Source organism: Perognathus longimembris, chromosome 19 (genome assembly GCF_023159225.1).
Source record: "Perognathus longimembris pacificus isolate PPM17 chromosome 19, ASM2315922v1, whole genome shotgun sequence".
NCBI lineage: Eukaryota > Metazoa > Chordata > Mammalia > Rodentia > Heteromyidae > Perognathus > Perognathus longimembris.
Window position 1 is genome coordinate 39,337,754 of NC_063179.1, and position 27,069 is coordinate 39,364,822.

The window sequence follows — 27,069 nt, forward strand, 5'->3', positions numbered from 1 at the left end:
GCCTGCCGGTCCCGCCACCGATTCACCGGGGATCCTCGCGCCGCCGAGCCCGCGGGGACGCGGGAGCAAGACAGCCAATTAGGGCCAATTGCCTGCTGCCGGGGGGCGGGGGAAGGAGACGGGGGGCGGGGGGAGGGCGGGCAGCCCGGCCGGGCCTGGCGGGCGGGGAGACCAGTGAGCGGCGCGGCGCCGGCTGCGGGCTGACACCCCGTCCCGGTCCCCGTCCCCGTCCCCGTCCCCGTCCCGCGGCCGGCTCCCCGCCGCGCCTTCGCCCGCCGCGCTCCCCGATCTGAATGGGACCTCGGAGCCGCCGGGCGGCGCGTTCCTCCTCGCTGAGCCCGGCCGTCCGTCCGTCCATGCCGAGGGGAAGGCGGTGCGCCGAGCCCGCGCCCGCGCCCGCGCCCGCGCGCAGCGCCCGCCCGGGACGGGGCCCGCGATGCTGCTGAGCCGAACTTGAGGGCGCCCCTTCCTCCTCCTCCACCTCCTCCTCCTCCTCCTCCTCCTCCTGCTCGCGGCTAGCGGGAGCGATGCGGCGCGGCCCCGCCGGCGCCACCCCGGCTCTCCTCCCGCAGGCGGACGGCTCCCCCGCCCCAGCGCTGTGAGCCGCCCCGCGCCGCCCCGCGCCGCCCCGCCGCGCCTCGGCTCCCCGCCCCGGCCCCGGCCCCGGCCCCGGCCCCGGCCCCGGCCCCGGTCCCGGCCGCCCGGCGGCGGCGCGCAGGGCCAGCTCCGGGCCAGCTCCCGGCCAGCTCCGGGCCAGCTCCGGGCCGCCCTCCCGCCCGCCCGCCCGCCCGCGCCGGGGCGCACTGCACTGCACCAGCGGCTTCGGCTTGGTGGATGTGTATGCATGAGTTCTGCACCGAATGGGCGCAAAAAGCGCCCCAGCCGCTCCACCCGCTCCTCCATCTTCCAGATCAGCAAACCCCCGCTGCAGAGTGGGGATTGGGGGCGCAGGGGCAGCGGCTCCGAAAGCACCCACAAAACCCAACGAGCCCTGGACGACTGCAAGATGGTGGGTGAAAACTGCGCCTGGCTTTTTATTTTATTTTTTCTTTAGACAGAGGGGGTGGGGTGGGGGGGGATAGGGGGGTGTCTTGTATGTGAGTCGCTTGCTTGAGTGCCAGCCACTCCCCACCCTCAGCTCCCCCGTGCCGATCACGTGCCCATGCCCTATTTTTAAATCTGCACACCCCCAGATTCTTCGGGGTGACACCCAGGTCGTAATGACCCCACGGCCTCCTGCGGGCTCTCGGGAGTCAGAGGCTGGAGGTTGTGCCTCTGACCCCCCTGGAAGAACGGTGGGCCGCCGGAAAGACGGGGGATAACTGGCTGGCTGGGAAGGGGGGCGGGGGGGGGCGCTTGGAAAGGTGTGAAGACCGCTTTGGGGTGAGGCTGTAACAAACAGACCCAAGCGGAGTGCAGCCGGCCGGCCGGCCTTGCGGAGAGGACCAAGGCTGTGGCCAGGCTTTCCATCAGGTTTCCCAGCTTGCGGTGTGGGGGGGGGGGGGGGGGTCAGTGACCCGCAGGAGGTGAACAGTTTGCAGTTGCAGCTCGGATGCGCTCTCTGGTCTCTGCCTCTGGGGCCACTGCCAGTCCCTGTGGTGGCGATCGCGGGGGCTCGGGGGGAGGACGGGTAGCATCTATGCAGACCCAAGTGGCCAGCGTGTCTTTCTAGTGACCTGGGAGTGGCCGGCCAGCTCTCCAAACAGGTCCTTGCTTTGCAGAAGCCCAGTGAACCTGTAGGGGCAAGGAGTTCTGCAACTGGAGCTCCCATGGCCCGGCTTGCCGGTGGACGCTCGCTGTCTTTGTGTCAAGCTTTAGACAAGTCCTAGGCTCCTTAGCTGGAGGGGTAGGGAGCTGGCGGAGAGGTCAGTGAAATCCCGGTGAAGCAACGCCACCATAGCAAACTTTGGTGACCACAAGTGTTTGGTGAAAGAAACTGGCTTCTTTTCCAGCTGGTCCAAGAGTTCAACACGCAAGTGGCCCTGTACCGTGAGCTGGTCATTTCAATTGGGGACGTCTCGGTCAGTTGCCCGTCACTCCGGGCGGAAATGCACAAGACAAGAACCAAAGGCTGTGAAATGGCCCGTCAGGCACACCAAAAGCTGGCTGCCATCTCAGGGTAGGAAACCCTTGGCATTATTTGGTCATGTGTATGTTTGCATGTTATGGTGACCCAATGTGATGGTGACTTAGGCCTCACAGGGGATTGTAGCAAATCTGGGGTTCTAACCAATCACTCTAAGATCAGGAGTCTTTGGAGAGCTCCAAACAAACTATAAGTGAAACCGGAATCTGAAGGCTATGATATTATTACACACACACACACACACACACACACACACACACACACATAATCACTGAATTGTTCTGTAAAAAATAACTTAATCGGCTGGCTGCTTGTTGGAATTTAGAGTATAAGATTTTTTTTTTTTAGGGGGAAGGAGATGTTTGGTCATCAAAGTAAAGTTAAATTATCCTGCCTTGAGGTTGTATTTTCATCTGTCATAGAACAAAAGGCATGTGCCATAGCAAAATCTTTGCTAAAACCCAGATTTACTAGACTAGTTATACCATGAGATAAATTCCTATGGTATCTCGTAAAATAAAACCCCTAAAACAAAATCTTAGTTATAACTTACTCTCTTTAATGTGGTGAAAGGAAAGGGAAGTTTTAATATAAGTGAAGATTTTTACAAATTGGAGAAATTAACAAACCTATGCAAACCCTAAGCTGGTTTTATTCCTTCGTTTTTATTCGATTTTATTGCATATTTGAATTCCTTAGCCCATGTGAGGTGATAATAGAGTGAACATTTCTGTCCCTGACACCCTTATCTCTTCCTTGATCTCAATATTGGAAGAAAAGTTAAACAAAGGTTTATTAACAGTTGCTATTGTCAAGCTAGGCACTTGTAGCAAGCTATCATAAGGTCTTTGTGTACTTGTACAATTTAATTTAAGTGCTTGATTCAGTCATAAGATAGCTTTTATCTGCTTATCAGTGGAGCTCATATCAGGGAGAATCACCTGGTAATGTTGCTCATTGATCATATGTTGGAAACATCTAATTTCTCTTTGCCATCTTTTGTGTCATGACTATCACTAATATATAGTTTACATGTGTTGCTTTTCTTAGACTTCACATTTGACAACAAGCATTTTATATCACCAAAAAAATCCTTCTACCTAATGTCTTCGAAGCAAGGGATTAAAAATAGGTTACAAAACTCTGAGTTAACAGTAATATAGAGAAACTGTGTCCTTTCCTAACTGTACTTAACAGGAAGTAAATCTGGAAAGTAAAGAGGAACCATTTCCAGAAATAACAGCAGTGATAAACTCTAGATAGCTGAAGAAGGAAATAAAGAGAAACATAAAGGAGAGTCTTGATAAATAAAAATGTACAGAAGAATGATAACCCAGAAGGAAAACATGAGGAAATTGATGCATGGAGCTGAAAATTGACATTCTGAAAACTCTGTGCCCAAGAATGTAAGGTGGGATCAGATCCAGGATCACTTTAAGTTCAAATTCAAAACGAGGGTAAGTCTCATTAGAGAAGAGAAAGAGAGACAGAGACAGACAGAGACAGAACAAGTTTATTTTTCTGTATGCATAAAATACAGTTCTTGTAAAGGAATAAGAAATAGTCTAAAATTATTAACTAAAAGTTAAGTTTTGAAGAAATGAGGTGGATTATGTTTACTGTAGGTTTTGCATCCCTTCTATGCTTGCCTACTTCTTATCTGATGGTAAATGTTAAGGCATGCGTTTTCAGAGAATTAATGGGGGAAGTATGATGTTCTTTGATCTTTGCACAGTAACACCGAGTCCACAAAATGGTTTAAGACAGAATCTCACACATTTTTTCCTTAAAAATAATTAAATGAAGCTTTGCATTCTTTATTAAAAATTGACAGCAACATAATGGAAGGAAATCCCTTTAGTTCCTCACCATCTGGTCTCCATTAATGAAGGATGTGATTCCCTGTGGCAGAATTCTGTTTCTGATATGGTTTGTTACAAGGGTTCTCATTTCCAGCTTGGTGTGAAGGCTGGCAGTGAGACTATAAGATTCCCTTGAAGGAGTGAGAGAAAGTAGAGAGAAAGCCTATATTTCTTGAATGCCCACTATTTGCCTTCACAACCCAGCTAATTAACAGAATAGTCATTACATGGAGGAGTTTTTATCCTTATTATACAAATAAGTCCCAGAGAGATAGAAGAATTTCCCTGAGACTCAGCACAATCTTGATCCAACCCCACATCTCCTTCCTTCTGAAATCCAGGCCCTTTTGTCTATAAAATGTTGCCATGCAAGAAGGCATTATATAAAATTGAACAAAATATTAGTAATGCTAACATATGGATGAACTTTAAAGAGCGTAAGTTAGTTGAAAGAAGTCACAGAATGCCACACATTATATGATTCTTTTTATGAGATGGCCAGAAAAGTCAAATCTATAGGGACTGGTGAACAGTTAGTGAATGAAGACGAGCACAAAGAATCTTTTTTGTGTGTTTACTTTTCTTTTTGTTATTAGAATTGTGTTATCTTTAAGTAGTAGTGCAAAGGAGTTACAATTCACTGTGTCAGTTTTTGAGTACAATGTGTCTTGATCAGCATCAGCCCTTTCACTATTCTAACTATCTCTCCCAACTGTACCCATTCCCTTAGTTTTCCTAGTTTCAGTTTCACATGAATATTATGTGAATATTCACATTGAATATTATAACTGCATTCTCTCATGGTGCCTCTCTTCATTTGTCTACCATTCTCCCCTTGGCCTCACCATAGCCCCTAAAAACACAAAGTTCCACAGACCCGATATTCATTTTCTTAGACTGAAAGTTAGTTGTTCAAGGGAGTTACACCACTGGAAATCTCCTGTGCATATATGATACATCATGGTCTGAGGAATTTTCTAGATAGAAATGTCCAGAGGGGTATGAAAAGCCCTGTGCCTGTACACCTTACGAACTATATAGACATGTGAATGTTCAAAAGTAGTTAGGTTTAAAATACTTTCTTTGTGTAAATCAGCCTAAAATCTCCATAAAAATTGAATAAGACATAAAATCTTTAGCTTCATTCTGGTACAGGCTGTGTGACATTGAACAAGTCTGTTGAATTCCCTATGCACTGAAATGAAAGGATTAGATTGAATAACTTCGCAGTCTCCTGCCTTTATCATCCCAGTATTCTACATTAATTGATGCAGAATCACATGGATTTTGTTTACAGAACTGAGCTATGAAAAAATGAGAACCACACAGGGAGCTTGATAATTAAATTCCAAAAATAATGCGATGGGATCTGAACATAGACTTCATTCACAAAAGGAGCTTCCTTTCCCAATGGCTTTTGAAAGCAATGACACAGCTAAAGAGATACACAACTTCAGATATTAGATATTTCCTCCCAGCAATGATTTCCTGACCAGCTAGGCTTATGTTTTTCTCCTTTCCCACCCCATCCCCATTAGTCTATTTTGATCTTGTTTCTTTTCTATTCAATTTTTATGCTCTATTATCTTGAGTCCTACTTCTCAAGGATTGAAAATTGGGAAGCAGGAGAAGGAAGTGAGAAAAAATAAGAGAACTGATATGCATGTTTCAAGTGGTATTGAAAGCTGCACTGATGGATATGAGATAATAAACATATCGGGTATTATTATACTAATGATTCTGTGTTCATTTAATGAGAAATTAAAGTAATTTAGGAATGGATACTTAAAAAAAAATAGAGAACTGCCCCTTTTGGTCCCATAGGCAAGACCACAGCAGCTACAGGGGTATTGTGAAGAAGAACTTGGTGGCCATAAAGACAGCTCTCCCAGCTTTCTTTGAACCATAAAATAAAGCAGGCCTTAAGTAGGCAGTGGTAAACCTGCTCTTCATGGAGACCTGTGGTTGGCAATCATACCACCTCTGACCTTCATTTTCATTTCCTATGGATGACAGGTGTTTTATGGATGAAGATATATGTGGCAGTTGCCTGTATATCTGCATCTAACTTTCTCTTAAGTACAAGGACGCCAGTTATGATGGATCAGGAGCCCACTGTACTCCAGGGTGACCTCATTAAAATTTATTATACCTGCAGTGAGCCTATTTCCAAAATAGAAGAGGGTCACCTTCTAAGTTACTGGGCATTAGGATTTCAACATGTGAATTTGTGGGAAACATATTTTTATCACAACAGAATCCCTTGTGCCATTCGCAGCACAGTGCACACTTGGCTTTTTTGCCTGTAGGAGAGGTAGGAAATCAAGGTGTATTTTTGCCTAGGACTTTCTACGTCTTCTCTCCACACATGCACAAAAAGATATCTTATAGCCTGTTGCGAGATTATAGTTTATCTTAGGGGTGGAGTTTGTGACTATGGGAATAGACTATTCCCTGCCTAGAACTGACATGTTCACAAAGACACTGCATCTCCATTAATGGCTAGCACTTTACTGTGAACAACCTAGCTAGTGATCTCAGGAGGTAGAACTAAAGCTTAACTAGAAGAGAGAATACTGGGGAGAATAGGTAAGGCACCTAATGGCCCATGTGTAGAATCACCATTTCCTCTGCTGGACTAGAAGGACTGAGGAGATGGTATTTTTTTTTTCCCCCTGTGGTGCTAATACTATTGCGTAGTGACCACAAGGATGCACTATAGCAAGTGACCAGGTACTGACTCATATCAGATTCTAAAAGAGCCACTAGGCTCAGTGTGATATGGAACCTAGACAACTACTTTCCTATTGCCTGGAAGTTTAGCTTCTTTGTTTTGAATAGACCTAGTGACTTGTACCTGGTTAGAGTTTTCTTAACAGATGTTTCAAGAGAGACAAAGAAAAAAAACTAAAACAAACTTCAGGAAACTACATTATCACTTTATTATTTACATGAATGAAGAAGCTCAAGAGAGCGGATCTGTGTTTCATTCATCTTTGCATCCCAAGTGGCATGGTTAGTGATGGCATGTGGGCCTTGTTTGTTCACTAAATTTACTTCTTTACTTGGTATTTTTAAATTATGTCCTTAAGGTGAAGATTTTAGTAAGGGAGAAGACACACACACACGCACACACACACACACACACACACACACAATTTCTCTACACATACACATACAAACACTAAACTTATAAAATCAGCTTTTACTGGGCTAAAGCACCCAGGCTTTTCAATAGAAATGATTTAGTAAATAAATGTCTCTGGCCTATTGAAAGACCAGATCCAATCAGGTTTACAAAAAGATCAAGCTAACATTTGTAGCTGTAGATGCATAGCAAGCTAATAATGGACCCCAGTTCCACTAAGTTAAAGCAAAGGGAGATAGACACACACTAACCCAAAAGAAACCACACTTCTAGTGTATTATTCAGTTACCAAGGTTATGTTAATATTCCTCCACTCCGAATCCCCGTGTTCCTAGTCCTCCTAGGTTCCATCTTTGGCAATATCTATTATGACCGCCACCCCTCCCATTTCTGTTCCATCTTCTTAATACAGAAACATACCTTCCCACCCATCCACTAACTGTGGTGCCTCCTGACTGATCTCTTCGCCTGCAGTCTTTCACCTCTTGTCCTCAATTTATTCACTAGATCCAAGCTAATCCTCCCCAACGGTTCCTCTGATCTCGTTGTTTCTTTGCTCTAAAACTCCCAAAGATTGTCCATTGCCTAAAGCGGTGTTTCTTTAGATGTGATCCCTCTATTGTCTGTGTTGGAATCACCTGCCTTTGGACCTAAAGAACTAAAAACCTCTGAGAGTGAGGCCTCGAAATCCAAATTGTTAACAAGCCTCACCGAACCCCCAGGAGATTCTAGAACTGGCTGCATAACTAGCCTGCGGGCCTAAGGCATTGATTCTAATCCTGGACAGCACAGGGGCATTTACTAGGGCAGCATTAAACATTTCCGAGTGCTGGAGCTGCATCCCTAGAATTTCCTTAGATTTAATTGGTCTGAGATGCACTGAGATATTGGGGACATTACTGAAAGCCTCCTGTAGCACAAGGGACTATATTTAGTAATAGTTAACAAAAATTTCAAGGCAGCAGTTACCTAAAGACACCAGGGCTTTATTCTTTCATAGAAAAGCCCTAGAATGAATAATCCAGAACCCAGGGTGGTGGCTCATGAAACCAAGGTTTGTGACTTCTTAGTTTATGACGTCTACCCTCAACTTTACTTTCCAGCCATCAGGCTCCTGGCTAGAAGAAGGAACAACAAGCAGCCCCCATACCCCCCACTGGATCCGTTGTCTTCAACCAGTTCCAAAGAGAACTGCTTCCAAAACACTTAACTGCACATGGGCAATATAGTCTTTTTTCATCGTGACCTTAAATAAAATGAGGACACTCTTCTTAAGATAAAGGGAGAAAGTAAACTGGGAAAGAACTATCAATGTTTGGCTTTGTACCCAATGTTAGTTTCCCGGGCTTAGCTTTTACCATTTAACTTGTAACCTCTCTACTTCTTCCAACTGGTCTACTTTTATTTTCTTAAGTCTGTGTAAGAGGATAAGCTGATCATATTAGTCTAGATACATGTTTTCTACGTATATAGGCTCTTAGCTAAAGACATAGAGCACTCTTCTGCATGTCATGGTTTTACTTATAGTTTCATTATGTCTGCCTGTTTCTCACACTGGAAAACAGAAGAGAGGGAAGGACCCCAACAAGAGGAAGGAAATCCTGCACAGAAATAAAACAGACACAGAGAGAAGATAGATTTAGAAAGCACAGAGAGCTCAGGAAGTTGGGTAAGGTACTTTGAAAGGACTTGAGTGTACTTTTCACAAGGCAGGATATGAAAATGGATAAAGCCTGGAAGAAGTACAAGTAATGGCACTCAAGATAGCAGTTTTTAAAAACTCACATGACATGGAATGGGACCTTTTAAACAATTAAACCTTCTACAGTAAATCTAAGAAAATAATTCATTGAGTTAAATAAACTCTGATGAGCTATTATGAATAAAAAGGTGGGGAAGCAGCTACACAATTCAAGTAAACAGGACAACCTGTAAGATGATCTATGGTCAAGATGATGAGTCCGTTAGAGGAAACTGAACTTGAATCTCAGTATCTCTTGCAAACTCTATTATAAATTTGAGTCCTTAGCTATATTTAACCCTAATTGCTAACCTACTCAACATACATGCAAGTGTTCACTGCAGGAGAGCATGTCTCTTCCTAGGAGTGCACCACACGTGTATTCTTCCAGGTGCCCTGTACAAATAGAGAAGGTCCTTGCATTCGTGCTGACAGTGGGGTGGGAGGGAGGCCTAAGGAGAATTAGCCTAAGAAAGCGCTGAACTTGACCTATCTGAGGAGGGCTTGATTATCTGTGCTCTGGAAAGTAACAAGAGCAAGGAGCAAAGATATGCGCCAGGTCAGTGTGTCTCTTTCCAAGGCAAATTCTCAGAAGACGTGCACAGTAACTTGCATATATATCTCACTGGCCAGGACCGTGTCACTTGCTTTCTCTAGTTACGACTTTTATAGTCATATTTATATACATCTCCCTTTATCCCAGCTATATGGGGAGGTAAAAAAAACGTTCTTAATTTATAAGCCAACATGATGCTCACTGAGGGCTGTATCTGGACCTTTAGCAAAACTGAGGAAAGGTAGAGAGCTTGACTATGAGAAATAAGGAAAAGGATGCTGAACTGGGGAGAGAGAAGCGGGAGGACATTTCTCAGCATCTACTTCTCTCTCCTGACCATTCCTTCCTGAGTTAGCATGCTCCTTCCTCGGTTCATTAAACATTGGACACCGATTATGGAGAAGGCATGACGCCAGGTTACAGAAGTATAAAGATGAATAAAATGTAATTCCTGGCCTTGAGAATTTTATTGTCTCACATCTACCTAGAGATAGGCTTGTGAAAAAGCATTGCAAATCAGTGTCGTTGTTGCTGCAGTAGGAATGTCCAGAGACTATAGTAGGGGCCTAAAGGAGGGAGCAATCAGCTCAGATTCGGTGCATGTGGTGAAGGAGAAAGACATCAGAATGCTTGTGATGCTACCTGAGCTGAGCGTCACCATTGTTCTCTATTCCTGTGGCCTTGGGTATCCTGCTTTGAGTAAATCTCTGGAGAAACCATTCGATCTTGAATGAAGAGGAAACAGAATCAAGAGCTGGTATTTATTTGTTATTTGTTTTACTTTGAGATGAGGGCTTGTTTCATTACTCATGCTGATCTAGAACGCTTGGGCTCAAGCAATCCCTTATCCTCCCAAGTAGCACAAACTACAGACCCAAACTACTGTATGCGGCCAGAAATAGGATTAAAATGTGCTAAGAACTTACGATGTGCTTCATAATGAGTTCGTTTGAAAAACAGTATTTACTTACAAACAAATGAGATAATATTTTTTTTCAATTTTGGCATGCTGTTTGGGAAGTATATGTACCTGCACATGACAGAAATCATTCCGTCCCTTCATACTTACTGATAGAGCAAGTTATAGCTTGCAAGGCTAAGATTTTTGTGCCTTTTGGACTTTTCCCCATGAGTCTAGGATGGTAGATCTCTTCAGAGCAAATTAGGTTTCTAACTATCTCTGCGTTCTAAGCAAAGCAAAACCAGAAGCTTTCCAGAACACCAAACTGTTATTTTTTAAATTTTCCATTATAAGCCAGGTGACCTACACCTGTACTCCTAGCTACTTAGGATGAAATCGGAGGATCACAGTTCTAAGCTAGCCCTTGCAGAAAAATCTATGAGACTCTTATCTGCAATTAATCACGGAAAAAGCTAGAAGTAGCACTGTGGCTCAAAATGGTTGAGTACTAGCCTTGAGCAAAAGGAGCTCAGGGACAGTGCCCAGGCCCAGAGTTCAAGTCCCAAGACTGACAAAAAAAAATCTCTACTATATAAAAAACTGAGGTTTTGAAATGTTAAGATATTTAGTCATAATATTTGATGGGGTTAGGGTTTGACCACTGGTCTCTCTGGATCCTGCAGCTTTACTCTTGCCAACTTTACTCTTGGCTCTGCCTCCCCCCACTCCCCTACCATAGACTCTTTCTTGGACTGCCTGGAATTGCTTCCCTTTCCGTCCACTGCCATAGACTATTATTTCCACTCAAAATCTCTTTCCTCCTCTGAACATACTTCACAACAAGGATCTCTTCAGCTGGTACACAGCTGATTTGAGAGTCTTTTAAGGTTTGCTCAAAAGAGGAAAACAGGCAAGAAAAATAACAAAATTATGGACTTACTGGAGCTGCCAGGAAACGGAAATGATTATTGGTTCTTCACTCCTGAGGCCTCAGCATTTTGCTCTAGATTCTGAATTTATTTTAGATTTACCCCCACCATAACCCAACGTCAAATGGCTTCCTACTTAAGCATCTTTTTTTTTTTTTCTTGGCTAATTGACAAGGCAAGTAGTAGACATAGTAGGACATTGGCCCAAGTTTGGGTGAGGTGAATTCTGGGTCTTAGCCAGAGAAGATATTTCCTCACTGGGCTGAAGAAATATTCAAAGCTGATACCGTTGGTTTGTTTGTGTTTTCAGATATTCTTTGCCAGTAAACAGATGCTTTTGCATTTTTCTTCAGTATTATATTGCTATTCTTCAATTATCACAAACATTTCTATTTCTGCTACAATAAAAAAAATCATCTCCCTTTTATCCTCACAGAAATATTTCTTCTCTTTTTCTCCTTCTTCTTCTTCTTCCTTCTTCTTCTTCTTCTTCTTCTTCTTCTTCTTCTTCTTCTTCTTCTTCTTCTTCTTCTTCTTCTTCTTCTTCCTCTTCCTCTTCCTCCTCCTCCGCCTTTTCTTCTTCTTCCTCTTCCTCTTCTTCCTCTTCCTCTTCTTCCTCTTCTTCCTCTTTTCTTCCTCTTCTCCTTCTTCTTCCTCTTCTCCTTCTTCTTCCTCTTCTCCTTCTTCTCCTTCTTCTCCTTCTTCTCCTTCTCCTCCTTCTCCTTCTCCTCCTTCCCCTTCTCCTTCTTCTCCTCCTTCTCCTCCTTCTCCTTCTCCTCCTTCTCCTTCTCCTTCTCCTTCTCCTTCTCCTTCTGTCCTTGGGCTTGGACTCAGAGCTTGGGCACTGTCCCTGGCTTCCTTATGCTCAAGGCTAGCACTCTACCACTTGAGCCACAGCACTACCTTCCAGCTTTTTTTGTTTATGTGGTGCTGAGGAATCGAACCCAGGGCTTCACGCATGCAAGGCAAGTACTTAACCACTAAGCCGTATTCCCAGCCCCTCACAGAAATACTTCTTACGTAGGAGAAATTTAAGTAAAAAAAAAACAAAACAAACAAAAAAAAAAACATTTCCCCACCCAAACAGTCCCTGATATACACAGGAAACAATTTTTCTTGAGTTTTGCACCTTGAACATCAGTCACTGGAAAGTTTCTATCCCTTTGAGCTCTTGATTAAATTTCATGAGACTGTATTTGTTTTAATGTTGTGAGGGTCATAGTTTGAGTCCTGATCTCAAATCAGGCTCTGAACTCCACAAAGTCTCCATCCGCAAAGGAGCTGGATGAGATAAATAAAGGACCATTCTGGGTCTGTGGCTAGGGAATTACAGTTAGGATGAGGACAGCTGTCCCTTCCATAGAAGAGGGAAAGGCTCAGCCTACTGAAGGGTGAGAGAAGGTCTCTCTCCAGCTGGGTCAGTCCCCTTGACCAGAGCAGATGGCCAAAATCCCAGAATTCATCATTCTCAGAGCATAGCTGTGGGAAAGATCAGTCGCCTAAGGGGATTCAAGAAACCTCTGAATGCACAGCCAAAGGAGAGCATTAAGTAGCCATTGCTGTCAGCCTGCAGTTGGGAGTCAAGACAGAATTCATTGCTCTCCCATAAATCGCTTCACAAGAAAGAGCAAGATTTGATGGAGATTGCTGTCTTTCAAACAGAGTGACACCCAGGAATGTTTCCTCCTTTTAAGCCACATTTTTCCTCACTAGCTGAAGTTTGAGCACAAATGGCTGCATCTGTTAGAGTACTGTACCATGCTTGAATAATGAGGGGACTGCTCAGATTACTTTAGGCCCCAGCACCCACTGTTGTGCAAAATCACTCAGCAAATGTTCTTTCCATAAAGCAAGGCGTCTCGACTGGTTTTATATTCATAGATTCAATCTTTTGTTTTCTGAGGCTGAAATATGTCTTAAGCTACCAAAGCTGTTCAGATTCAGAGGCACTTTATTCTCTAAGTTTTTCTTCTGTTTTGTTTTGTTTTGTTCTTTATTTTGTATTAGCTTTTAGACAGGCATCACTGCAGATCTTAGTTCTGAAGAGAAAATGTGAAGCAAATTCAGGTATCTACTTAAGGCAGTTTCCAAGGCAGTGCCATTACAGTTCATCCCAGGGAAAGTCGGGCTTCCTGCTTCAGTATGATTAAAGTATTCTCCGGTTTCTGAGAAGGAAATTCTGTGGGATGTGAGGGGGAACAAGTCAAAGCAGGGGAATGATTCAGCTGGAAGAGAAGAAAGAAAATGGGGAAGGAGGGCTGAATTCATTCTCTGGGAACTATGCTGACTAAGGAGTTGGTACTGCCAAAAGATGAAGGAATGGAGTTGAAGGAAATCTCCAGGTTCAAAGTGAGGAACTGGAAAGAACATACAATTCAAAAGATCTCTAACCTGAGGTCCTACATGGACAGGCAGGTGATGTGGGGGTGGTGAATTGAGATCACTGGCCTGTGCGGCTGAGACAGGTGGTTTCATTGATGGCTGATTTCGATACGACTTATGGGTCAAGTGTGCTGTTTTTGTGGCTGATTTTTCTTAAGAAACTCCATGAATTTGTGGCTGTGTATGAAATCTCATGGTTTTTCTATGTTGACTAGCAGGAAATGTCTTTAGACTAATGGACCCCCAGCCTGAGTGTCTAACTCTGATAATCATCACCTGCTTATTTGCTCAGAATATTTACTTGCAGGTTGTTGCTTATGAATAATTAAATGCCTGAATGTTTTGTTGTTTTGCGTTTGCATTAATCACTATGATCTTCACCTTCTTAATTTCTTTATTGCCTTCACAATGGTTCATTGTGGAATATTAAAACTTGTCAATATGTCTCAACTTAATAAAAAAAACCTAAAATATAGAAAAAGGAGAATACATTTTGGCTTTGAGTCGTTAGTTTTTGTAGGCCAAACTTAATTAGGCCTAGGAAATTAAGCATTTCTGGAACTGAAGCTAAGAGGGTAAATGGTATTTGTACTTTTGTCCTACAGTCAAATTATTTGAAAGGTCTCTCTATTTTGCCAAGAAGATAATTATTTAAATTATCGTATAGCTTACATATTATTCTCTTATATCAAACAGGAGCCATTAATCTTATTATGATCGAGATCAAGATAAATGTCCTGCCAGGTGTTTTACGAGTTTGAGATCCACATCCATGCCAAATATTGGGCATGCATATTTTTTTAAATCAAATGAGGCCCTACTGGGAGAAATTCTCAACCTGATTTCTTGTTATTTATATGATTTAGGAGCTAGTAGGGTTTTGCTGAAAGACAACACTGTCTATGAAATGCTGACAAATTTAAATGTGTGCAAAAGGGTGATAGTCATTTCTACATATCTATTTCTGACTTCTCAGCAGAGTGCTCATTCTGTGGCTGTTTTTTTTTTTTCTGCTCATAGGTATAGAATCTATGCCAAATTTCTCTAATACTCAACTTGTTCTTATTCTAAGACTCAAGATTGTATACCACCCAGAATGTTAGCCAATCTTGCCTTTCCCTCTACTTTTTCCTACTTCCTCCATTAGTCAGGAGACCAGCTCTAGAAAGGCATAGATGTGAACTACAAGGGGAAAAGTGCTTAGAGAAGAAATTTGGAGGGAAGCTGGATCAAATACTGACCTGTACATTCATAAAATTCCAAGATACATATATTCTACGATAATCTAAGTTTTCCTTGGTTGTTCTTTATGCTTATGGAGTCAGAATCTATACCTGTGGTTCGGCACCAATATCTCAAACACCAGTATTATATTGCTAATGCAAATATACTTGCTGAGGTCAGGTAGTTCCCCAATTCTTATGCTTTTGGAGTTCTTTACATTTTGTTTGTCATTATCATCATCATCAATATTAGTAGTAGTAGTAGTAGTAGTAGTAGTAGTAGTAGTAGTATTTGCCAGTCCTGGGGCTTCAACTCAGGGCCTGGACTCTGTCCCTGAGCCTCTCTGTGCTCAAGGCTAGCACTTTACCACTTGATCCACAGCACCACTTCCAGCTTTTTCTCAGTAGTTTATTGGATATAAGAGTCTCATGGACTTTCCTGCCAGGACCAGCTTTGAGCTGTGATCCTCAGATCTCAACCTTCTGAGTAGCTAGGGCTGTAGGTATGAGCTACTGGTGCCCAGCTTATTATTGTTTATTATTATGTGATCCTCCAAAGAAAGAGTGCACATGAGCCCATAATCAATGTGCAACCATAAGCATCATGCAGCACTATAGTTTTTGTCTGCCTATCCTGCTTAGGCTTTTGTTGTCTGTGCCCACCAGACACTTCAGCTCAGCTTCCACACTATCATCCTGGCAAATCTAGATGATAAAATAGCCTTTCCGTCCTCTGGTAACAACCCTGGCGTAGTAGAGTGGTGCTGGTGGCCATCCTGAAGTAAGAAGGAGAATGGCTTCTGTTCCATCTCTATGCAGCAGAGCTGGGACTTGAAACGGCTCTGCTTACAAACTGCAGGCATGCTTATTAATATGTCCACCTCTACTCCATCTCACCACCGAGGCTGGATTTATTCTAGGGTTTAAGCCTTAGATATCATTCAATTCCCTACTGTCTTCTCCTGCTGGGTCTATTTCCCAATGCAAATTTACTTCCCCATTCCTCAAGGGACAAATCAGCTGCTTCAAGCATATTCACGAGGTGCAAATTCTGGCAATGGAGGTAGAAAAGGATAACAAAAGAGCCAGGGAGAAGGAAGGAAGGGTGTCTTTGATGAGTGGACATCATCACCCTAGCTCAGCCAACTGAGTCAAATAGGCAATTGAAAGAACAGCTCCTGGGCTCATATTCCTTCCCCGGTTTCTCATGAAGGCCCCAAGCCCTCCCTACCACTGCAGAGGCAAAGTGAATGCTGGGTAATGTCTTTTATTTTCTGAAGCCTTTGAGGCCCTTGAAAGTCCTGCTAAGTGAAGCCCACAATCACTATGGATATTCTATTGCTCTACGGAAGATAAGTGCTTCCCTGGTCACTTAATCATTTCTAGGCTTCTGTGAGCTGGAAATCAACATCCCCAGTTAACATAGGAAAGCTCTGAGGGGAAAGGCGAGTTCCTACAGTCCCACAGCTTGGGAGCTTACAAGGAGAGGTGGAATGAGAAACCACTGTCCTTGAGATCCAGCCCATGACCTTGCCCATTACTCCGCAGCAACCCTCTCCTGCAATCCCATCCTCTATCTTGAAGGGATTTCTGAGCTAGATCAAGCAGATTATTCTATTTTTTGTTATTCTTATATGTCCTTCATTTTTCTTTCTTCATTTGCCTTCAGTTGTAGTTCTAATGAATTATGCAAATCTCAAGAGTCCTGTTCACAGGAGAGACAGCAGGGAGTCCCCAGAAGCAAAACCAGCACCAGAGAGAAGCCATCTAGCACTTTGCTGTCATTTCTAATGGAATGGTGCTTGGAGCTTGGGTAACACTTGACACTCTGGAGGAGGCATGCATGCAGTGAAGTTGAACAGTCTGTCACTGGATCCTGGAATTGTGCCGTCCAGTGAAATTGCTTTCTTCCTCAAGTTAGTGGGAGTCATGGCAAACAGTCTTTTTCTAGCTCGCCATGTCTGGCTTGGAAAAATGATGGGTGAGCTTCATTTTTCCTCGACTCAGGGCATACTCCACTGCCAAGTCCCCTGATCCCAGGGCGGGCCTCTGGCAGTGCTGGCCAGGAGACCCCTCTGTTGAGCAGTTGAGGCTGCAGATGTTCATCCCAGCTTCCTGGGGGCAGTGAGCACCGAGCAATGCCTGTTAGACACCTTCTAGGGTTTTGCAGAAATATACCCTAGGGCTCTTAGAGATGCCCCAAGAGGCTGGCTCCAACCAAGCAGGTAGAGGCTCAGGTTATTTGAGATCTGAGAGCTAATTCTGATGGCCTTATAGTTTTGAGTACAAGTTGGCAAAACCTAACACAGCCAAGGTCCATTAAGTTGTTGCTCTTCATTTGCTGTCCAGCCCTTCCCCTGGACCAGCTCTAAAGCAAGCAAAGTTCTCTACAACCTAAGTGGTTATAAGAATATATACTTTTCCAGCTTTCAAGACCAAATACCCTGGAAAATTGACCAAAAAGTCACCAAAGTGATGTACACAAGTACTGTCAGCTCAAGAAAGTGTCATTTTGAGAGGCTCTATTATCCAGTTCCCTTTTTAACTTGCAAAAGCTAATGCTGAGATGTTGGGACAGGTCTGTGAGAGGTCTTGAATTGAGCAACCATCTGAGGTTGAGAGCACGGTGCCTCTTAACCTTGCTGCACTTTACAGACTTCAGGAAGGTTTTTTTTGTTTTGTTTTGTTTTGTTTTAAATCGTGATTCTTGGCTACATCCCATATCAATGAAATCAAAATGTCTTTCAGTGAGAAAACAATCAGATACTTAACAAAAAAAAAACAAAAACAAAAAAGAAAAACCCCACCAACTCTGTTCTGCAGTTGGTTTGAGAACTGCAGTGGGGACTGAGAACAACCGGTTATAAACAGGCCAGGAGCCGCCATCCGAAGACCCCATCTGGAGTTTCTGCTAAGCTTGGCATCTATGTAATGTTGATTAATTCCTGGCCATTTTGAACTACAATTTTCACACCATTTCTAAGTTTCCTTTAGGATGCAAAAATGTGTGTGTTCATTACAGTTTTGCTTTACCAGTGAAAAATGAGGAATGATCTGCATCTCCAATGGAAGACTGATTAGACAACTAACGACATACCCAGGTATTCCAGGACCATGTAGACATTTAAAGTGGAACTAAATGCAATATCAGATTATAAAGTCATTTTACTTTATCACCTGGCTCTTTGAAATAAAAAGAAGTACATATATAGATAGCTCTATATAGTTATATATTAACTTCATATATAAGTATATAAAGTTACTGAAATGTCCAAAAGAATCATTTCTCTAGGCAACCCACAACCTTCCCAATTATTTTTTTCATTAATCATTTTAGGTACAATTCTTTCTCTAGACTACAGTGAACGCGTTATCAATGAGTCAAGTACTTTTGATCATGGAATACTGGGATGGCATTTATTGAACACACGTCTGATGTTTTGCTTAGCATTTCACCTCCATTACAGTGAAATTGATATATAAAATATACGTATACATATTTATCTTATCTTCAAGAATGTACACCAAAATCTTCCTTTCTGGATAAGTGACTTATTGTCTTCTTTTTATGTATTTGTGTTTCTAGTGAATGTAGGGAAATCTGTCCGCACCATCAAGTTATGAATGTCAGTATAGAATAAAGTAGTAGAAAAACACCCCAAAATAATTATGTTTATGTATGTAAATCTTCTGTGATTTTATTTGTTTGGAGTTTTGGAGATGCGGGGGGAGGGGGGGCAGGTGGGGAGGGTGAAACCCAGGCCTCACTCTTGCAAGTGCAAGTGCTGCATCACTGACCCTATCACCAGCCTCTGTGTTTTAGTTTTTATATGTATTAAATAAATGTATTAAATTAAAAAAAAAGAAATAAGCTGATTTTCTTGTCCTCTAGATGACCTACAAAAGTGTACCAGTCTTAGATTTGTTCATCTTTCTAGAAAATGATCAAGGGAGATGGTGGGAGGATGGAGAAGGCATTGCTCACGTGGGATATGTTCTTAGTCCTCTTGGAGATGATGCCCTGTTTTCCTCGGACAGAATAATGAAAGAGGAAGCAGGAGTGAGAAAGACAGGAAGTCCAAGAGCCAGAAGAGAAGGATGTTGATCTGTTCCTGACATAGGTTTTGTCTGGTATATTGGTAGTTAGGAAGGAGAGACACCAATGCAAGTGACTTACTTAGGCCACAGGAGGTCCATACGTTGACATTTACTCACATGTGCTACTTTGTTGTAAATGACATAATAGTTAGCCAGTGTGTTACTTGCACAGTGCAAGATTTTAATTCCATACCACATAACATCACCAAATTGGGATATGTCTCAAGCACATTAATATTGGGTCGAAGCCAAAGTATTTGTTTGGAAGCTTTGAAGGATTCCCCAAGCATAGGAACTGGCATTTTTTTTAAATTAGGGGGGGTGGTTTGCACCTCCTAGGCACGTGTTTCACACTCTACCACTGGGTTGCAGCTCCAGCCCCAGAAGCTGAGTTTTGCGACTACTTCTTTGGTCCATGCATGTGTCTGTCAGTAGGAAAGCAAGTGGAGTCACATATAAACTTAGCTTATACACTGGGAGATTCTGTCTTATGACTCATCTTTTCAGCATAGGTGAGTCTTTGTTGCTTACATTGGAAAGAATGATGTAACCCTAGTTTTTCAATCTAGAATTTGAACTCAGAAGAGCTTCACTTCAGATTTTATTTGAAAGAGGATCTAAGAAATAGATCATGGATGTGGATGGTGTACAAAATAAGGTTTGCTAGAGGAGAGCTTGGCCTGGAAAGATAAAAATAGCTTCAAGATTTAAAAGTATTCTCTCGATAAAAATAATCTCACATTGTCCTTGGACCTACCTGTGTGATCTTTTTATTTTCGTGTTATAGGTGCAAAAAGGAAGCTCACAGAGATCAGTGTCCTACTCAAGGTCACGTAGTCAAATGGGGTTGGTGCTTCACCACACAGCCTCCAGGTTCATGGTGTCCAAATGTGCTTCCAACTTATGAGGCAATGCATACCTTTGTTCTTTTCATTTTATTTTCTATACAACTACCAGGAATAGAATAGGTCTTATCTCTGATACTGAATAGTAATTGAGGAAATGTGTCAAGTAGGGTTTTTTCAAGCAAGAGCATAAGGTTCTACATATCTTAGGCAAATAAGAAGATTCATTAGGAGTTTATGGGAGGATCATAGAATTAAATGGAGACAGGGGCTTGGGAAACAGACAAATAATGGAGTCTGCATGAGCTCAAAGCATAAATGGTTGGTGGTGATGTTGCCATAGTCAATATAGTGCTACTTCTAGTAAGTTCTGGCCTCCTCTTCCTCTTGAGCCATGTACCCCAGCTTCAAAGCTCTGGTAGGCATGCCTAGCTGTATTGTGCAGCAGCCAGGCACAGGACACAGACTGCAGGGAGTAGCTTCCATTGTGGCCATCATGAACCCTCAATATCACCAGTAATGGAAAGAGGGCAGAAAGGAACCCCTCCTGCAGAATGACACTGATTGAAGAAGACATACTATTCTTTCTGCTTTTCCACAGTAATAGAAAATGTACCATAGAAGAGTCTTCCAAGGACAATTAGAGGTTGTTTTGTTTTGTTTTAAAGAGGAATACTCCCTTTTTTTTCCTTCACAACTGGTACCGGTGTTTGAACTCAAGGCCTAGGAGCTACTCCTTAGCTTTTTCACTCAAGGCCAGAGCTCTACCACCTGAGCCACAGCTCCACGTCCAGTGTTTAGCTGGTTGGTGAAAAGAGTCTTTATGGAGTTTCCTGCGTGGACTAGTAGCAAACCGAGATCCTCATATCTCAGCCTTTTGTGTAACTAGACTTATAGGCATGAGCCACAGGCACGGGGCTTATTCCTTCTACTAGTTTAAAAAATAAAAATCTGTGGCCATTGGAAACACTGGTCAATTTGCACTCTGAGCAGAAGTCAAAACTCTACCCACAGGACGTTTGTCATGTCGAAAGTGAGGGAGCTGATGAGTCTACATGGTGGCTTTGATCTTCTACTCCAAGTCTGGAGCTCATATGAGGTCATCCCATCCAAGCCGGTCATGGCTGTCTTATATTAGGTCAGAGTCTGGAAACACACTCTTTATCTAGCTAATTCATTCATTGGTCAACATCACTTACTATGCATTTTTTCTGTCTTCTAGATAGATACCTACAACCTTCAGGATGTGGTTCTGAAAAATCTGAAGATAAAAATATGTATGTGGTGAAAACAGTCATCTTGTTTGTACCGTGTATGTATGGTGGGCTCATCCTTATATGTTTTCCAGCATATGCATGGTGCCCTACAAGAGTTAGAGATAGTCTAATATTTAAAACTTCATAGGGAATGTAGATACTTTAGAGAACTCCTTGTTAATCACATTAAAGTAGCAGAAATGCTAACCTATTTAAACAGTATTAAAATTTCTATCATATTGGAAGTTTACTTCCGGTTCTAGCTTCCTATGTGCTAGGGTTTTTTTTCCTCTATCTTTGTTATATACATACCTGCACAACTAGATGGTAAGAATTATTCATTGCCTCTCAGTAAGTGTTAATGAAAGGAAGAACCTCAGATCCTGAAAGATTTTGTTTCTTAAGTGATTTGCCTATATACTATAGAAAAATAAGAGGGAGAAGCTTACCAAAGACAGATCTATACTTAAAAGTTATGCTCACTTAGGTTTTAAGAGCAAAGCAGGAGCCGTGTATGGGCTGAACAATGAGTTTATGTTATCATGGTTTAAGACTTTTATAACAGTGCAAGCAGGACCATAAGACTTTTTCTAAACAGTGCAAGCACGACCACAATTTGTTGCAATATCCTTTTCTTTCCTTTCTTTTTTCCCCTGGAGTTGTACCTGGGTTGTATCAGCTCCTGTCTGCTTTCACAAACCAAAACAGAGAGAACTCCTGGAACAATGAGGGTTAATAGACCAAGCATAGAGAGGCAGAATTCTCTTTATAAAGACTATTTATTCTTAGAAGAAACCATGTAAATATGCTTTCAGGTGTCAAAATAATAACCTTTGTTTCTGAAAGCCGAGAATAGAAGTATCTGTCATTACTTGTTTGTTGGGAAGGCCATTGCCATTTAAAAACCAGTGAAAAGAGTGGTGATCTAGCTTCTTACTTCATAGCTAAAGTCAAAGCATCTGTTTCTCAAATACCTCTATAAATAATGAACAGAGTTCTCTAAATTCTTCAGTTTCTAGAGGCTACTTTTATCAAAGCGAAGGTGCTAGAAAAATAACCCAGGCCTAGAGCATGTTCAGCACCTACCCCACCATTCTTGTCTCCTTGGAGCTGGCCCTCCCTCTCCCCCCCCCCCCAGCTTGAGCTCTTATCTTTATCTTTCTTTCATTGGGGCGTCTGTTGTCCTACACACATCTCACCCCTCCTTGCCAGGCCATCCTGCCCTGGAGTATTTAGGTACCCGGAGCTGTGTCCTGTATTCACTGGTATCAGCCCGTGCTTGGGCCGGAAGCCCTGATGTGTCAGACTGCCCTTCCCAATCATGTTCTTGGCACTTTGTCTCTGGCTCCCTCTACTCCATTCATTTTCACACAGCTTGAAATCCAGACGCCCAGTCTTGTGCCTCCATTTCCCAGGGCACTGCTTACAGGAGGCTGCTGTTAAAGGTTGACCTTTTCTCCTGCCCAGCGTCCTCTGCTCCCTTCTCTGAGAACTCTTGCATATACTGCTATGGGCCAGGGGATAGCCCTATCTGTTTATGAACTGAAGCACCTAGGTAACCCCATCATTCCTTTCCTTTTGAGGGGACCCTCATTCTCCACCTGCAGGTAGATAGATCTCTTTTCATCGTTTTTGAAATGCCCTCAGTTCTCTTTTGTTGCCTGGCTACATTAAGCCTTCTCAGCCTAGGAGAGATTGATGGGATTGGTAATACTGAGACGTAGTAGGATGTGTTAGGTCGTGTGTGTGTGTGTGTGTGTGTGTGTGTGTGTGTGTGTGTGTGTGTGTAGGGCACTTGAACTTAAGGCCTGGGCACTGTCCTTGTGCTCCAGCAGGACAATACTCTACTACTTGAGCCACAGCTCCACTTCCAACTTTTTTTTTAAATTTTTTGGTATTTAATTGGAGATAAGAGTCTCACAGACTTTCCTGCCCAGTTTGGCTTTAAATAATGATCCTCAGCTCTCAGCTTCCTGAGTAGCTAGGATTACAGGCCTGAGCCAAGCCACCAGTGCCTGGCTAGGGTTTTGTCTTTTAAACCTGGCTGTAGTAATGAGGAAGAAGCTGGAAGCCTATAACAACCTGACTTGGAGACCAAATGCTATATTTTCAAGATTCCATGGGATTTGGAAAGCATATTTCATGAGGTCAAAAACATCTCCTAAAACAGGCAGTAAAGGAACCCCAGGAAATAGAGTGGTTGTTGTTCAGCCTCCTGCAATTTATATTCTAAAGCAGGCTTCCAGTAAATAAGAAAATAAACCAACAATTTAGAACTTTGGCTGCACATTAGAATTACCCGGATTGCTTTAGAGAGTTCTGCTGCGACATGTATCAATTACATCAGCATCCGCGGGGTGAGGCCCAAGGTCATAGAGTAATGCCAATGAACAATCAACTGGGAACCATTGTCTTAGAAAGTGGCAGGGTGAGGAACCACTACGATCATCACATGATAGTGTGTTTTCTTCCTTAGATGAGTGTGTAATCCTAAAAGAGACTCAAACTAATTTCACACACATCTACCCTGCTATGCCTCTGGTCAGTTAGACATATTGAAGTGACACCATGTTTGAAGTCTGGAGATGATTCCAATCTCTTCACTCAGCCCATGTTTATTTCTGAACTACAATTGTTCTTTCCACAGAAGATTTGTTGAGCACTTCCTAAGTGCTGGGCCCCAGGGGTAGCACACGAATCAAAGGAATCATAGTTTGCTCTGCTGCAACTTATATAGGTTAGAGTGTACATGTGGTGAATAAATAAAACAAAAACGAATACAAATATGTGTACGATGACAGTAATGTAAAAGTGACTCAAGTATGTGGCATCTAGAGGGTATCTAGGGCAGCCAATGGAAGTATATAGGGTGGCGTTGGAGGGGAGACCAGAACGGCACAGAGAAGCTAGCTATGTAAGGATCTAGGGCAGAAGGGGAGTCAAGCACCAAGACCCTGAGGCCAGAACGAACTTGGTGAGTTCCAGCACCTGACAGACTGGAGTGTGCCACAAGAGGTGGGAGGGCCAGACAAGACAAGGTCAGGAGAGGCAAGAGCAGCTTGGCAGACCCTGCCAGGTCACAGAGAAGAAAATGGATTTCATTTAAAATGCATGCAAAAAGCCATTAGAGGAGGATAGTTATGTTTTTTTTAAATGCATAGAAAAAGATGGCACAGGTCAGGAAAGGAATCAATTACTTGGCTGATAGGAGAGAGTTTTCGAGATATTGTTATAAAGGCAAGGGCAACGGGAGTTCCAGAAGGGTTGAAGGTTGGACGAGGGATGAGGAAGATGGGAGACAGGGCAGAGTGAAAAGGAGTCCTTTGATTTGGCCTGAGCAACTGACTCCACAAGGGTGCCACGCCACAAAACAGGAAGGTCCAGGTGAGGTGCACTTGGGAGAAACAGGGGCAGCGAGAGCAAAAATCCAAAGCCTGGGTTTCAATGTAATAACGCAGAGGTGTCTTTAGGCATCCATTAATATCCATTAGGAACGAATGTCCATTAGGACAACTCTGGAGCTCGGAGGAAAGGTCAGGGCTATAAATTTAAATTTGGAAGACATTGTTACGGACGTGGTATTTAAAAGTTTGTGACTTGGTGAGTTTGTTGAGGAAGATAACGTAGACAGGAAATGGAAGCCAGCTCAGGGCTGAGCACAGAAGTATTTAAAGTTTAGGAGAAAGAGAAAGACTGAGGAAAGGAGACTGACTGAAGAGGGGACCGGGATACGGAGCTACAGAGCCCAGGAAGGTAAGAGACAGTGTATCCGGTGTGACAGTGGTGCAAATGCTGTCAAAATGTCACGTAAGATGAGGACTTATGAGAGGTTTGTGTTCGCCTTGACATGAGCGACCAGTGCAGGCTGGGACAGAAACCCAGATTGTGGAGTTAAAGAGACCATGATAGGCACAAAATTGAGGACCACAGCTATTGGCATGAGCACTGCATTTTGCTGTCCCTAGAGGCACAGTTACTAATTCCTTATCCTGACTTAGACTTCCGAACCAACAGATTTATTACAATGGGCACAATTTGCTTGTCAGAACACAAGTGGCTGCATGTACATGCTAGATCCCAACCCAAATGACACGTATTCCGTGCATCCAGTTTGGGTTTACGACAACCAGAAACATGATTGAATGCTTGGAATAAAATTAGCTCTGGGTTCACCCCACGCATGAGTAACTCTACCTCCTCATCTAACCATTACAATAAAAAAAAAGAAAAATATATGGTCCCTTAAAAATGCCTGTAAAGAAAAAAAATGAAGTTTATGAACCATTAGGAAAGGCTTTCCAAAGTAGCTTTCATCTTAAAGAGAATAAAGGAAGGCCTCCTCACATTCCTATTCATTCTTACTTAAAATTTGAATAATTTCATGTGGCTTTTAGCTGAGCTAGATCATCATGCTTCTCCATAGCATAAAGGAGATTAAATAGTCCTGACAGCACTTTCAAGGTTAAGGCAATTGTGAATGTTTGCCCAATTAGCATTAGAGGAAGAACACAAGGGCTCTCTCTCTATCTATCCTTCTACATCTTTTTCTCTCTCCTAATATTCTGCAGTTATCACCTTTTTGTTTCTTTAATCTCTGGTTACTTTGGCCATATAGTTGAAAGTTCAAAATAGCCTCCTGACCATTATACTTCTTAGCCAACTCCATACATTACTAATAATGCATAGAGAATGACAAAAAAAAAAAAAAACCTAACACAAAGGACATATTTCTTTCTCAGGGAGCCCAAGTCTATCAGACAGAGCTTTCTAAAACTCACTTTCTCAAATTGCATTCAGATATATTTTCCCTTCAGAGTTAACAGCTGAGTTCTGAACAATTCATGTGAACATGTTGTTCTAAAAAAAATTCCATTTTGTTTTTGAGGTTCTCAGTTTTATGCTTTTTCAGTTAGACAGAAAATGCTTACATAGCCATCTTTCAATCTCCAGACAGACATGCCCCATAAAGACATAAACCACAAGTTTATTTACAATATACAGTCTAGACAGACTGGGTCTGTGCTGCCAAAAAATCATTATTTTAGATCAGGACTCTTTGGTATCTTTCCACTAGTAAATTCCATGAGTACATTTACAAGGAGCTCCATTGAAGTCAATCACACTTTCCTAGTAGCTAGGAGGAAGTCTCAAGACACTGCTGGCTCTTTTCTGTGCACGTGGACATCACTGACTTTCAGTACAAGAAAACATGCATGAGTTTCTTTTGTATCTTTTTGTGTTGCCCCCAGCACAAAATTGAATAAAACAAGTTCTACATCTTGATTTACTACCTTTTTATGACACAATGTCTTCATGAGAGGAATGAAAACATATATATATATACTAATATACATTATATATGTGTAAGGGTATACATGTGCATAGATTAGTGTTAGAGAAATTGCCTAACCTGCACAATACTCTGGGTGTGATCCTTAGCACAACAAAAACTCAAAAGATAAGTTCAAAGTTATTAAAGACATGGTAACTTGTTTCTTCCTTATGTACCATCTCCTTTGGTCCCCCCACAACGCTTTGAATCATCAGTATTAGGGGAAAATCCTTTCTTCTATTCCACCTATTTTCCTCTATGTGGAAGCAGACACATTAATACCAAATTTAGGGACTTTTGAACCATCCGAGGAGATAGATCCCTATGTTGTAAGTGCTAAAGCACTCATAGTTCATATTTAAATTCAGATGTTTAGAACATACCTGCTATATGCAAGAGAACAAACTATTTTTTCAGTAAAGCATGTCCTGATACAGTCAGCAAAGGGTGAAAAATATTCAAAAGCTTTGAGAACTCTAAATTATGCATTTTCTTTTTCCTTTATATAATAAGCATTGGTATAAAAGTAGTAGCCTACTGAGGAAGTCCCACTATATCAGAAAATAATCATCATTTTAGAGCCCAAACTAGGGTTACAAGAAATATTTCACAAAACACTGGCGTCTGGACGTGAAAATGGTGGAGGTGAAAATGTGGACATGTAAGAAAGATCTCTAAGAAATCTGCCAGAGAAACAAGATTATATTATT

The 27,069-nt window shown here is 42.5% G+C and overlaps 1 protein-coding gene across 4 annotated transcripts in view; it reads left to right on the forward strand.

The window, feature by feature from the left end:
- Nucleotides 1–754: 754 nt before the first annotated feature.
- LOC125367692 (regulator of G protein signaling 7 binding protein) overlaps nucleotides 755–27,069 on the forward strand; it is a 93,295-nt gene continuing 66,980 nt past the window's right edge. For 3 of the 4 annotated variants that reach the window (XR_007214127.1, XM_048368387.1, XM_048368389.1), the window contains exons 1-2: nucleotides 755–1,009; nucleotides 1,953–2,119. Coding sequence is in view for 2 of the 4 variants with exons in the window: in XM_048368387.1 (XP_048224344.1) it covers nucleotides 845–1,009; nucleotides 1,953–2,119 (332 nt within the window). In the remaining 2 variants the exon portion in view is untranslated. Of the gene's footprint in view, nucleotides 1,010–1,952; nucleotides 2,120–27,069 lie in introns of those variants that run through there. The other variant, XM_048368388.1, reaches the window with a different exon arrangement.